Source organism: Xenopus laevis, chromosome 6L (genome assembly GCF_017654675.1).
Source record: "Xenopus laevis strain J_2021 chromosome 6L, Xenopus_laevis_v10.1, whole genome shotgun sequence".
NCBI classification, from domain to species: domain Eukaryota; kingdom Metazoa; phylum Chordata; class Amphibia; order Anura; family Pipidae; genus Xenopus; species Xenopus laevis.
The window spans coordinates 46,980,101-46,995,303 of record NC_054381.1 but is presented as its reverse complement, the minus strand read 5'-3'; the positions used below and the strand labels follow the sequence as shown (position 1 = coordinate 46,995,303).

The window sequence follows — 15,203 nt, the reverse complement described above, 5'->3', positions numbered from 1 at the left end:
GTACCCAAAAAAATACTTTGAAATTTGACGTTTTTTTCATTCGAATCCTTCACTCGAGCTTAGTAAATGTGCCCCCTAGAATGGTGATTTTTTTAATTATGCAAAACATGCTTGTCTTTCTGCCTATGAATATATATTAAGAGATAAAGGCAACATGCTTTAGCCTATATCAGCATACCAGCCAGCAGACAGCCAGGTTTAGCCTTGATTTCTGGGAACAGATGATAATCTAGTCACTTTCACATGGTGCCTTTGTTTTCAAATAAAGAAATATTCTTAAAAATATGATGTCATTTCTTATACCAATAAATCAGACTACCAAGAATACAGTTGTGTACTATGGAGTCCAGTGCTATAAAAAGGGATAGAAATGTACTATATCTACAGTGTATATAGTTAATTGGGATTTAATCACTGCAATCACACTTTACTTATTTTTTTGTTGCTGATATACAAATACCAAAGCCAAATCTTTGGATAGCAGAACTTACCTTTTCCCTAGAAAAATATCTTCCCTGAAGAAGCATGGAACTAAGTGACAAAAAAATTGAAAAGAGGATCCCTTCTGAGTTGCATTTGACTGGCAACCTTGTTCATTTATAAGGGCAGATTTACTAAGCTCGAGTGAAGAATTCGAATGAAAAAAAATTCGAATTTCGAAGTATTTTTTTGGGTACTTCGACCATCGAATGGGTCAAATTCGATCGAATCGAATGATTCGAATGATTCAAAGTAAAAAATGTTCGACTATTCGACCATTCGATAGTCGAAGTACTACGAAATACTTTGACTTCATATTTGACCACTTTAAACCTACCGAGCTGCAATGTTAGCATATGGGGACCTTCCCCATCTAAGCTTTTTTTAATCAAATACATCTATATTTCATGTCAAGTCTGTACAGTATATATTGTATAATACTTTACATGCACTCACACAATCACTATTGTCATTCTTCCTGCTGACTTCAGTTCTGTGCCACGTAGTTATCAATTAAACAAATATTTTTAAAAGATTTAAAAAAGTGTAAATTACAAACCGATGAAATAGGTAAATTAATTAAAATGCTTGTGCAAAATTCTATAACAACCTCTATAGATTAATTAGAATTGATTTTCAAAGTGCTAGTGATAAATAGGTATAAAAAGTAAGTTCATGTTTCTTTAAAAATTCATACAACCAGAACTTTAAAGAATTTAAGAAATTAAGAAATGTAAGTAAGTAAATGAAAATAGTAAAGAGGTGGAGAAGTCCCTGGGACCCCACACTGGGAGAAAGTAGGACACTGGGAACTGTGGTCACAATGATGTCCTTCCTATCTTCAGTTGAGAAACTAAAATTCCTTATAAGACCACGAATCCTTTAGTGCCAAATGATAAAAAGAGAATGAAGAGGGTTAAATGTGGTTCTGGAAAGGCTCAATAGTTATAATATAGAGTATCCAAAAGATGGATTCAAATCAAAAGGTTCGAAGTTAAACTATTTTCCTTCTCCTTTTTATATTAAATCTATCAAGTGATTACACCTCCATACCCTCCAAAAAGTTCTTGGAAATCTACAAGGAACTTTCTTTTATCAACAGATATTTGGTACATGTTATTCAGTACTTGTTACAATGCATAATTTATAATACTGAGGTGCAGTGGACAAATAACCTCACTGGCTTAATAAGGAAACACAAAACAGCAGTGTAAGAAATTAAGTGGAAATCACAAAGTTAACCATTAGCAGTTAAGACAAAACATGTTTGAGAAAAGCTTCCTATGAATGTAGAGTAAAAGTCCCCAAATATTAGTCATCAATAGCAGACAAATCTGGAAAGTGCTTTAGAGTGGTGGGTATCAGTTTAGGAAACTATTGTTTCCCATTAATTTCCCAAAATAGCTAACAGACCAGTAATACTTTCTAGACTAGTAGACATAATATGATTAATGATGCACGGTATCAGCAGTGCAACAGAGAAACAATACAAATACACATAATACTACACATATATTTTGATTTCCGTTGCTTTCTTATCATTTGCCATATGACACGGGGGAAAGAACATCCATTACACCTCAACCCATTTAGTGAATTTTGTGGCACCCCTTTTTTAGTTAGTTTCATAGTAAACCTTTCGAAGGAAACAACCCATAAATATTTTGTGAAGTTTACAACTGGCATCTCCACATATTTATTTAAGTGTATATGAAGTGGTTTTAGAAGGCTCATATGGTGTGGAGGATACTTGCATTTCCCGGTAAAGAGTGCAGAGGTTAGTCTTTGCCATCACCAGATCCATCTGTAATTTCAATTCTACCTTTGAAACTGTAAATTTGCATGTGCCGTTGAAATAAGAATGTTTTCTGATGACACAGCAATACATTTAATGCAGTTTAAATAACTGCTCATGAAGCAGTTTAAATAAAATATATTAATAATATATAGTGAATAAAGTACCCCCTCTTGTGAATTATATGGATATTAGAAGTTACAGAGGAGTTTCATAACCATATAAAAACACAAGGCCGAATGTTTTTACACAGGTCATGGAACTCCGAGGTACTGTAACTTCTAATATCCTCATACTTTGCAACAGGGGGTACTTTATTTATTATAATACACAAGTTTCAGTGAGTCATGTGACAGAGATGACATCACTACTCACCGTTTATAACTGATGACATCAGTACTCACCATTTATAAGGATATCATTTACAAGATATTCATGGCTTTTGTGTATTATATGTAAATATAAGCATATGAATATGACACATGATAGTTAACTGTCATAAGATCTATCATCCCATCACAGAGTTGAGAACTACATTTAGGATTTCCTCTACAGCAGTGGTTTTGCAGACATTTTGTACAACAAATAAACATGTTCTCTACATTTCACTTCTTTAAGCCCAGCTAAAGGGCCATCTCCATCTTTTGAGAACCACTGCTTTACAGATTGGCAATTCAATCATGCAGGTAGGTTCTAGTCTATTAAACTGTTAACAGCACCATTAATAACTTCCTCCTTAAAATGATATGAAAGAGAAACATACTGTTTATGCATGACATGGTGACATAGCACGAGAAGTATGATCATAACAAATTTATTGAGGTAACAAAAATAAAGCGACAAGTAAAAGATGTTGAAAGATAGTGAGCAGCTGTACACATAAAACCTGATGTACAGGCACTGGCATATAAATGCAGGATACAGCATAAAATAAAATATGCCAACTATATTGTTGATTTTTTTCACAGAGGTGTGCAAAAAGGGTTGAATAGGAATGGGATATTATATTAATGAAAAAGATGGATTATTAGAGAAAATGTAAAATCATGTGTCTGTCATCTGCAGTTACTTCAGTAAACAGCCCAAGAGTAGAATATTTAAGTACAATAGAAATGTGTTAACCACCCTCTGGTGTACTACAAAGGTTATTTTTTAAATCTAATTTATATTGTATAGTTTGCCTAATATGATCAAGTCGATTGTCTTTTTTATACTACAATGGTACTCAATCACCACAATATAACATATGATTGGATTACTTCAATTTTTAATTTGAGAAAACATTACTTAAATAAATAAAATACTTAGCACACTGAAAGCAAAATGTAATCTTCATGTGCAATGACATTTAACATGGACTAAAATAACTGAATGGAGCTCTATGGATATTCAAGAAAATATTCATAATAGCTAGTCACTTAATGTGCCATTGTGCAGTGATTCACCCAGACCAGTTCTGTATACATAATAATGATCAGTATTTTGGGGTTTCTAGTATGGAGAAGAAATTGAAAAGTTATTTTACTAAAATCTTACTATCCATTAGAACATTCATCATAGAAGCAATGGCACCAACCCGTTATGGTCCACAAATCTCTTGAGGCCCCCTGTGCCACAGGACATCTGACTGAAGTTCCCCCAGTACTCAGGGCTGGAACTAGGGGCAGGCAGAAGAGGCACATGCCTAGGGCGTAAAGATTGGTGGGCGCCAGGCAAGTACCTCACATTGAACCTACCCCTAGTCCGGCAAGTGGGTCCACTCTCTGAAGTCAAAGTGTCGCGCATACTTCATTGCTGTCCTGGATTCTTTAAACGTGTGTGGTGGTTTGTCAGTAAGAGCTACACACCCCTTTGGGTAATGCATTGTACATGTATGATATATATTGTACAATAGATCTTCTGACAATAGTCTGAGCTCTTGACATCTTTTCTTGTTGGTTTTAATAGACATATATCAGATAAATCCATTACTCAACAGCCCTACTTGGTGGGGTGTTTAATCCCCTTACCTCACAGATTGTGAAAATGTACATAAAATCAAAGCAAATGCTAAAATGTTGAATAAAACACAATAAAAAGAGATATCTTACCAATATCCCAAGTAATGGGATTGTTATCCATTTCCTTCTTTCCAATGACATACCAAATGCATGCCATCCAATGTGCCAAGAGAGCAAACATAGACATAAGTAAGGTAAGCACTATAGTGCTATGCTGAGAATAACGGTCCAACTTCTGAAGAAGCCGCAAAAGGCGTAACAATCGAATGGTTTTAAGAAGATGAACAAGGGAAACCTACAAATAAACAGAAATTACAAAAATTAGGTAAATTTAACCTATATATTGAATAATATAAACAGTAGTGTCAAAAAGTTTGAAATCACTAAGAAAGGTTTTTTTTATGGTGTGCCAACCTCTGTAGTTAGAGCCAGTTGCATCATGCAGCAGCATAATAATCCAAAGCATGCTTCTAATCTATTTGGGGAAGAAACAGGAAAATGGAGTGTTGTTTTTAATAGACTGGTCGGCACATTTATTCAAAAACTGACAGCTAGAATGCAAAGCTTGAATTGTGGAAAGTGGAGGATTCTTCGATGAAAGTAAAGTTTGAATGAAACAAAAGGAATATTATGATATATTAATATATTAACTGTAACTTCTGATCAATATAATGCTACTTTAGTGAATACAAGTACTAAACATTTATGGCTGATTCCAAGCTTTTCAGCACTAATATAAAATGTTTTAATTGTATTTGTTTCCAAATTAGAATATGTTTCCTTAACATAGATCAATTCATCTATATCACAAGCTGATTAATCTATTTTAAAAGAAGTGATTTTGTGTTCAGAAAGCAATATGCAGAGATACTGTACACACTACACATACCACCCAGGATAAATAATGGACATAAAATGAAGAATTCAGTTGTATAAAACACAATTTTAGATATTTATGTTTCTAAAACAATGTCATTCCTAATAATTAGGAGAGTATATTTTGAAAATGACATTTTATATTTCCATGTGCATGTCATGCATTAATTATCCATGGGTACATTACGGCAGAAAAAGGTATGATACAGTAGTTGACAACTAGGGGCAGATTTATCAAAATGTGAGTTTAGAGCTTAATAATTAAAAACGCATCCTCATTCATAGGGGATTTTTAGAATAGTGTTTATCAATGAAAGTTAGAACTCACCATTTGATAAATACACTTCGACAAGTCCCATAGGAATGAAAACATGGGCGAGTTTGTATTTATTAAGCTCTAAACTCACATTTTGATAAATCTACCCCTTAGAGTGTGACATGAGAATGTGGGGCTACTAGAACATGTGATGTATGAGGCTCAAAGCAAGTAAACAACAGAATGCAAAGGACACAATACAACAAAGAGAACATCGACAACACGCTAAGAAGTATATATTAATAAATGACTATAATTTCACTATAGGGCAGATTTATGAAAATGTAAGAAGAGCTCACCACAAAAAAAATCACTGACTTTCTATGGGATTTTTCAGAATTGTACAAATAAATAACTTTCACCCACTGATAAATATGATTCTAAAAAGCCCAATCTCACATTTTGATAACTCTGCCTCTATGTTAAGAACATTTTCATTTTCACAGAAAAGAGGAACACTAACACCAAACATTGAAAATGATTGATTTGATTTTGCAATAGCTTTTCCCTTTTCCTATCCTGTATTTGTACAAAAATGATTTTTTTTGGAAGAATAGAACCTTAAACACTTAAAAAAAAGCCATCTCACTTTAATAAAAGCCATTAGTTAAAATAGTTTTTTTTTAGATTTCAATAGATTTCAAACCAGTAAATATAACTGGCTGGCAGTCTTAAATATATTACCCATAACAAAATGAGCATTGTGATTGTGCCAATGTGACTGTTATATGCAATAGTAGAGAGAGAATAGTATAATGGAATTTATTTTCAATAAAGTGAGTGGCCAATTGGTTTTTAGCGGATAAAAGACTAACATTTGGCATTCATTCTTTGGTGCATACCAGGTTATCCTTTTGTAAGCATAAGCCAACGTCATTTGTAGGAAGCAGCATTGGAAGCATAATGTAAAAAAGAAAACAGAAAACAAAAAAATGAAAATATGTGACTTGTTGATTGTTGTCAATTAATACAAAAACAACAACTAATTAAATTACCTTCTATTTAAGAAGGTAATGTTAACAGGTGCAAACCGTAGAAACCACACAGCAGGCAGTACCTCCTATTCTGCTGCATGATCTTTTTAGAGAATTTAGAAGTTATGTTTTCAGATAGTTTGCTATAGTTCAGAAACAGCAAAAATGTTTTATTAAATACATGTCAACTACAGTTAAAATGTTTTATTTATGTTTAGTTTATGAATTCCCCACAGTATAGGGTAATGGTTATAATAATAATATAATGTTTTCATAAAAATGTCAAATTGATGTTTATAAAACATGCACAGAGAAAATGGAAGATTTGTTTCAATGTATTTCTGTGGATGTAGAAAGGGCATTAATGAGCCATGATTATCTGAACACCCAATTCAGTCAAGGCATAGTGTGCTTTTAACGTGTTATAGGTATCATCACAAGTGAAGCATGATTGTTTTGTTGCACAGCATTATTTTCCTCTAGCACAATATGTTCCAGCTTAATGACTGTGAGGAAGGGTTGAAAAATACAATAATTGGGTCACTGAAATTTAAATGAGAAGCATTTTACCCTTGTATGTAGAATTTAATGCGTTTCTGGCTAAGTTTGTTGAGGTATAGTATAGGCCAAGATGGTTTTGCACCAGCAGAAGGATTTACCAATTGTTGTTTACATTAAAAAGTAGGAAAACATTTTATGTCTTTCCTATAGAAAAAAAGAATGTAAACAAAGACAAACTTGAAGCTATAAACGTAGCCACAGAACAATTAAACAGCAGTATGTCCTCCCTCCTTTTCATTACAGTGTAAATATCAAGAAGGTAAGCTTTCACAACCATCTCCATATGTAAGACAATAGCAAGATGACTGACACAAAGCTGGTAAGCAGCATTCCCAATGATACATTTTTTTTGCATTTGAAATTAACTTTTTAGACAGAACAACTGTAGGTGCAGTAGTACAGGTTTCTTTCTTGCCTATAGATAAGCCAAACAAAGGTAATTTTAGTGGATAGGTAAGGTTACTGTGCAATCAGAGAGGACAAAGCCCAGCAATATGCAGATTAGATAACGTACTATGCAAATCTTAAATTAACTTTGACGTTTTAAGGGAATGCATTTTACATACCATTGCTTATGTCAGTTAGCTAAGCTGCCAGCAAGCACTACAGTGGTGTGCTAGAAGAGGTGTTAAATAATAGGCTTACAATATAATGTAACTCTAGGAATACTTTCATGTCTTGCCTTTAAGCATATGGACACAAATGAGGGTAATAAAACCTGGGGTGCTTTTATTCTAAGCCAAATACAAAAGGGTGTTTAACCATTTCCTGATTATTAAGTTGCTGCTTCATGATAACACACAAGCACTGGTATACAAATTGCTGGAAAACTGCTAACATCAGTGTTCTACCCCTGATGCTGCACACTTTCACCAATTCCACCTTTGTTTATTGTATCCAGTGCAAGACACTATTTCTTTTTTAGGTGGAAATCTTTGAGCCTCCAGAATACAGCTCAAGCTTTGGAGAGGCTCCAAAAACCATGGAGCAAGGCATAGGCATCAAATATGGCATTTTTGCACTTCATTTTGCACATAGCCTTGTTTATGTAAATACGCCTTATCATTGTTATGTGTTGTTATATAAAACATTACGGGGCCGATTCATGAAGCTCGAGTGAAGGATTCGAATTAAAAAAACTTCGAATTTCGAAGTGTTTTTTGGGCTACTTCGACCATCGAATGGGCTACTTCGACCTTCGACTACTACTTCGACTTCGAATCAAACGATTCAAACTAAAAATCGTTCGACTATTCGACCATTCGATAGTCGAAGTACTGTCTCTTTAAGAAAAACTTCGACCCCCTACTTCGGCAGCTAAAAGCTACCGAAGTCAATGTTAGCCTATGGGGAAGGTCCCCATAGGCTTGCCTGAGATTTTTTGATCGAAGGATATTCCTTCGATCGTTGGATTAAAATCCTTCGAATCGTTCGATTCGAAGGATTTAATCTTTCGATCGAAAGAATAATCCTTCGATCGTTCGATCGCAGGATTTGCGCTAAATCGTTCAACTTCGATATTCGAAGTCGAACGATTTTAGTTCCTAGTCGAATATCGAGGGTTAATTAACCCTCGATATTCGACCCTTCATACATCTGCCCCTACGGGTCTATAGGATTAAAAACAACCTTTACATGTTGCATGTATCTTATGAATTAATCAAACAAAAACAAACCCAAAAAGAATTTCTAAAGGCATGGTGAGATGGTGAGGGGTTTGCCCCCCCTAGTATAAATATATTTTTCTCTTTAAAGCTTAAGAAAAAACAACCGCAAACAACAGCTTATAAATATTTGGCAGTACTTTATAATTTATCAATTGACACTGTCACATGTTTAGCTAGAATTAGTTAACATTAGAAAGTAGTTAGTAAAAGTAATTTACTTTTAATACAATGGGGCAGATTTATCAAGAGTCAAAGTGAATTCGAGGGAATTTTCGAAGTTAAAAAATTCAAAATTCTAAGTAATTTTCTGAATACTTCGACCATCGAATAGGATACTATGACTTCGAATTTACTTAGACTCAAAGTAAAAACCATTCGACTATTCGACCATTCGACCATTCGATAATCGAAGTACTGTCTCTTTAAAAAAAACTTTGACTTCAATACTTCGCCAACTTAAACCTGCCGAAGTGCTATGTTAGCCTATGGGGACCTTCCAGAGCAATTTGCAAAGTTTTTTATATTCGAAGGAAAATCGAATATTCGATAATCGAAGTACTGTCTCTTTAAAAAAAACTTTGACTTCAATACTTCGCCAACTTAAACCTGCCGAAGTGCTATGTTAGCCTATGGGGACCTTCCAGAGCAATTTGCAAAGTTTTTTATATTCGAAGGAAAATCGTACGATCATACGATAAAATTGTTCAAATCGTACGATTCGAAGTACGTTCCGAGTACGATCGTACTACGATCGTAATACAAGCGTACGATGAATAAATTCCTCAGACTTCGAATTCGAATGTCGGAGGATTCTATTCAATGGTCGAATTTCGAAGTATTTTCCACTTCGAAATTCAACCCTTGATAAATCTGCCCCAATGTGTCCTTTTTATATAATATACAAATAATAGCTTAATTTTTTTCTATTTTACCAGTTTCTAAATCTGATTTTAATATGTTTTCCCTACGCTCACTTTAGAGAGTTAAAGTAAATTATTTACTTAACCTTGCTTAACTGCTATGTAGAAACAGTAGGGTGTGGTGGTGGAAACAAAATGACTCCATTTTTAAAACGAACATTTTAAAGAACGTTGGAAAAAATACAAACAAACAACAAACAACTGAAATGTATTTGTTTTGCATTATTAACCATGTGAAGGTAAGTTACCACTTTAATTACCTATTCAAAATTCCCTCCCTATAGCAATATGTGCTTTTACGGTTCTCTTATTTTAGTTTTTTCACGTGCTGGATCCAGGTACTGTATGTAAAAGAAAATATCTGGTACTCACCACAGTGACATTAAAAGCGTAAAGGAGATCAAACGGAAGAGCAGCAATTAAATCAATGACGAACCAAGTTGTTACATAATGGATACAAATGGATCTTGATTTGAATATAACTTGGCCAGATTCGCTGACATAGGTTGTTCGGAAATTTAAAATAATATCTGCTTTGCAAAGAGAAAAAGAAACAATATTAATTGTTTATTTACGGATGCATATTACTTTATTCATCAATACAACAGTATAATTATAACAACGTTTCTATAAATGTGCAATTTCAAAGAATGTAAATATAAATTAAATGTAGATTGTAATGAAGACATTTTGTAATATCAGCCTTGTAGAGGTCTTCTTCATAATCCAAATTGGAAAATATTTTTACTTTTTGTCTATTGTTAAAAATGTAAAGATTCAAATGTATCACTTCTAAAGAACTGAAGTTTCCTGTGGAAACATAAGGAACTTTTTTGGGCAAAATAAGAGCCCATGAATGCCCTCAATGTCATTCCTAACAATCTTCTCAAAATCATTAAATCCCATTGAATTAATGAGATTTCAGTAACATTTTAACCAACATTTATTCAGTGCTGTTTAGAGACCCCTACAATTTCAAGAAAACATTTTTGAAGATTTATAAACAGAGCATTCCAAGATCATAAACTGTCATGTAGAAAAGAGGAAAAGGGGATAATTATAAATATAATAGACAAAAGTCACATTTTAGTAGAATCATAAATGTTTTTCATGTGTATAGGGGAATACTGGCATTAAATTATTTATCATTTATCATCTCTAGCAAGGCAAGGGGTTTCTGAAGTTAGTATGTTCAGTATGTAGGATTAAGCTTCTTTAACCTGTAAATGCCACACAACAATCATTTAGTACCAATAGGTCTTTATTCTGAGTTCAAAAACAAGTACAAAATATCTTGTTATTGAAAAGTCAAACATTAGTATTTGATAATGGTCAGAATTAGCAAATTTAAAGCAAAAACTTAAAATTTAAAAAGAAAGCTTTAAAATGGATTTGACAATCTCCTACACTCATTTTAAATATTTTGTAGATGGTAGATCAAATTAGCAGTGTCACATACAAAAACTCCTTATGCATTTCATGCCATTGAAACTTCATCAGTGGATGGCGAACATCAAACACATAAGAAGGGCAGAGCATGGGGACCAATTGGCACTAGGATACACCTTTGTGTCATTTGTTATGGTATCCACACTTTTGATATTTTAAATTATCTATTTATAAACAATATATGTTGTTGTATGTGATACCTCTAATTTTGATTGTTTGTTCATAATTGTATATTTAGGACCTTAGCAGTGAAGTATACACAACTGATGGCTTTTTTCTATCATTGAAATGGTTGATTGAATTGAATTTGTTTAGTAACAACCTATACAGTAGACCACTTAATATTACCTTAAAATAGTGGTGCGGTTCTGGCCCAACAGTTGCGGCACAAGTGGGTCGGGATGGGGGTCAGGAAGGAGGACTGTTCTTGCTGGGCCCTATTAGTAGTTTTTTTGGCGAGGGAGGGGCATGACTACCAAGTTATGTTTGTATAGAAAACAACTGCTACTTACTTATAGGGGCACATTTAATATGCTGTGTAAAACTTAATTCCCCCGAAAAAACAGTCAGCAGTGTAAAAGGTGTTTGATATTCCACCATGCGAACACCAGATTTGCCACCGTTATTTTACATTGCTTCGGCGGAAGTCACTCTAAGGGGCCAATTCACAAAGGGTTAATTAACCCTCGATATTCGACTGGGAATTAAAATCCTTCGACTTCTAATATCGAAGTCGAAGAATTTTAGCGCAAATAGTGCGATCGAACGATCAAAGGATTATTCCTTCGATCGAACGATAAAATCCTTTGAATCGAACGATTTGAAGGATTTTAATCTAACAATCAAAGGAATATCCTTCGATCAAAAAAACCTAGGAAAGCCTATGGGCTAACATTGAGTTCGGTAGCTTTTAGATGGCGAACTAGGGGGTCGAAGTTTTTTCTTAAAGAGACAGTACTTCGACTATCGAATAGTCGAATAGTCAAACGATTTTTAGTTTGAATAGTTCGATTTGAAGTCGTAGTCGAAGGTCGTAGTAGCCAATTCGATGGTCGAAGTAGCCCAAAAAACACTTTCGAAATTTGAAGTTTTTTTACTTCGAATCCTTCACTCGAAGTTAGTGAATCGGCCCCATAGAATAAACAAATTGTATACCGTTTTATTACATGGCAAAGCCTGGCAATGTGTGGTGTATTAACCCGCTGTTTTTACGCAGCATAATGAATATGCCCTCTAAAGTTTTAGCTACATTAAAACATTGTGTCTAATAATTTAGAAATTAAAGTTTTTCTAATTCAGTTGAAACTTTTGTAAATTCAAAACTGTTACTATTTTCATGAATGTTTTTGTGTTTTTTATCAAAGCCAAACATACAAACTGCTGACAGGTTGCTTTCAACTTCAGAGATGTCACAATCCTTAACCAAACTAATGTGTTTCATTAAGTCCTCAAACCTTGCTACATTATTTGTAATGTTTGGCAAACCTGCTTTATTAACTTGTTAAAATCATAGCCATGCTTTAGATTCTATTGTCAAAATAAATTAGCTCTGGATTTCACTTAACAGCTTTTGATAAAAGGCAATAACCTCATAATGCTCTCTATGCACATATCTTATGATATTTAGTTACTGACTGAGACAGAGCAGCTGAGCAAATATCTAATTTAACATTCCAATTATAATTATATTTCTCAACCTATTTATTCTCTATATGACAGTTAAAACAAAACAACCACAAATGGTTCACTCTCTGCTACATACTCCAATATAAGTCTAGAATCTAGATAAACCTGTTTTGTACAGGAAAATTTTACTCATATTACAAGTCACATTATATATTCCCAGTTAAAACGCTTTGGGCCAATACTTTCAATGAGCTGAATGTACTATTAAACACTGTAAGTGCATTTTATATTTGAATAAAATTGTACCGTATATTTTATGCTATGGGAGTGTGCCCCTCTTGTTCTTTTATTTATTTATAACTGAAAGTTAAGCCATTAAAGCTAATTTAAAATTAGTTCTGTATACACATAGCTCTTTCTTTCAGTCAAAGCCAGAAAAAACAATATGGAGTAGACCTTTAGAAGGGCACTATGCCGACTAGTTATGGTCAGTTGAATGATTATTCTTCTTGTGCTTTTTTTGTTTAAAGAACAAGAAACACAAAATATGTCTACAGCATTTATAATCAAAGATGTAGTAATACATTAAGGGGCCAATTCACAAAGGGTCGAATATCGAGGGTTAATTAACCCTCGATATTCGACTGGGAATTAAAATCCTTCGAATATCGAAGTCGAAGGATTTTAGCGCAAATAGTGTGATCGAACGATCGAAGGATTATTCCTTCGATCGAACGATAAAATCCTTCGAAACGAACGATTCGAAGGATTTAAATCCAACGATCGAAGGAATATCCTTCGATCAAAAGAGACAGTACTTCCGACTATCGAATGGTCGAATAGATCGATTGATTCGATTGATTCGATTGATTCGAAGTTGAAGTCGTAGTCGAAAGTTGTAGTAGCCCATTTGATGGTCGAAGTAGCCCAAAAAACACTTCGAAATTCAAAGTTTTTTTACTTCGAATCCTTCACTCGAAGTTAGTGAATCGGCCCCTAAATCTGCAAGTAAAGATCTCAGAAAAGTAACAACCATGAAGATGTTGCTTATTGCTTACATTTAGAGGCACAAAAGTCAAATTTCAAATTCATGTGAGTTTTTTTTAATTCCAATAATTCGAATATAATCAAAATTCGATTGGGGGGTTATTTCATAAAAAAATCTAAAACTCCCACTAATTTTACAGACTCGAAAACTTGAATCAAATGTAACTAAACTCGATTTGAGTTTTTCTCCAAAAAAAACTTGATTATCAGGAAGGCTAGTAACATGTCTAATTGGTCCCTGGACCGCTCCCATTGACTTATACATGAACTCGGCAGGTTTTAGGTGGTGAATAGTTGAATTTGAATTTTTAAAGGGCCAGAGTTTGATAAATCTCAAAATTATAATTCAAATTAAAATTCGAATTGAGTTTGGATAATTCACAATCACAATTTGAGAGTTTTGACAATAAAAAAACCCTGAAAATTTTAATTTGAAATTTCGATTCAACCCTTAATAAATCTGCCCCATAATGTGCACATCAGATAAATCCCCCTGATCCATGCAAACTAAATAAAGTTCTTGTTACTCATGGATGTGTTACTATATCTTTGCCTAACCTTCCAAGCCCTTAGCAAACTGCATATTCCCTCCAGATATAATCACAAAACAAGTTTGAGCAACATTGTAGGAGAAATCATTCTAAGAGACTTTGGAATCAGGCTTGTACATTATCTCATTATCTCTAAGCAGATTTAAGTCATGAGGGTTGTTTACAAAAAAAAAAAAATTATGAGATGCTTCTAACTCCCACACCACCAGGGCTACTATGAGATTCCAAAACCAGGAGTGAATCCCCATCAACTCAATGGGCTGGTCCAGCTGAAACCTTTGAAACTAAGGGGCAGATTTATCAAAGGTCGAATTTAGAAGTTATGTGAACTCTAATAAATTTGAATTCACTCACAACTGTAATGGGAGATTATTTATGAAAAAACTTGAACGTCTAATATTTGATCGAATACAAACAACCCACAAATTTGAATCGAATTTGAATCGAGTTTTCCTCTGCACTGGTAACTTACTAATTATATCCTAATTATACATCAATCTATAGTAACTTCTGTGATCATAAATTAAAGGAGATACTATTTCCCTATCCAGAATCGAAGGAGCTCCTACAAGGTCAAATGTTTTATGCACTCCAGACTAACCAAGCCTGAATGCTTGCAGGTTCAGGTTTTTAATGGATGGTGTATTAGATAATAATATGGGAAGTAAGCCTTACCAGTAATGAAAAGAATTTCCACGGAAATATCACTGACAATTGTGCTTCTTGTTGATGAGAGGTCATCTTTTTCATCATTGTCCACAAATGAAACATTGTAAGGTACAGTAACAGCAACATAAAACGTTGCTAATAATATAAGCCAGTCCCAGGCAGCTTTAAAAGCGCTAAAATGTAAAATGATGAACTTTGTTTTTTTTGCGTCTTGAACTTTGTACTCTGGTAATGCTGGTTTATCTACAAAAACATTCTGCAAGAGATGAGAA

The 15,203-nt window shown here is 33.9% G+C and overlaps 1 protein-coding gene across 2 annotated transcripts in view; it reads right to left on the bottom strand.

Moving 5' to 3' along the window:
• Window positions 1-15,203, bottom strand: part of LOC108718920 (potassium voltage-gated channel subfamily H member 8) — a 169,593-nt gene that overhangs the window by 41,824 nt on the left and 112,566 nt on the right. Inside the window, exons 5-8 of one of the 2 annotated variants that reach the window (XM_041565998.1) lie at window positions 14,938-15,187; window positions 9,962-10,122; window positions 6,310-6,318; window positions 4,366-4,570 (exon numbers count right to left, since the gene is read on the bottom strand). In XM_041565998.1, coding sequence (XP_041421932.1) covers window positions 4,366-4,570; window positions 6,310-6,318; window positions 9,962-10,122; window positions 14,938-15,187 — 625 coding nt within the window. The remainder of the gene's footprint in view (window positions 1-4,365; window positions 4,571-6,309; window positions 6,319-9,961; window positions 10,123-14,937; window positions 15,188-15,203) is intronic. The other variant, XM_041565999.1, reaches the window with a different exon arrangement.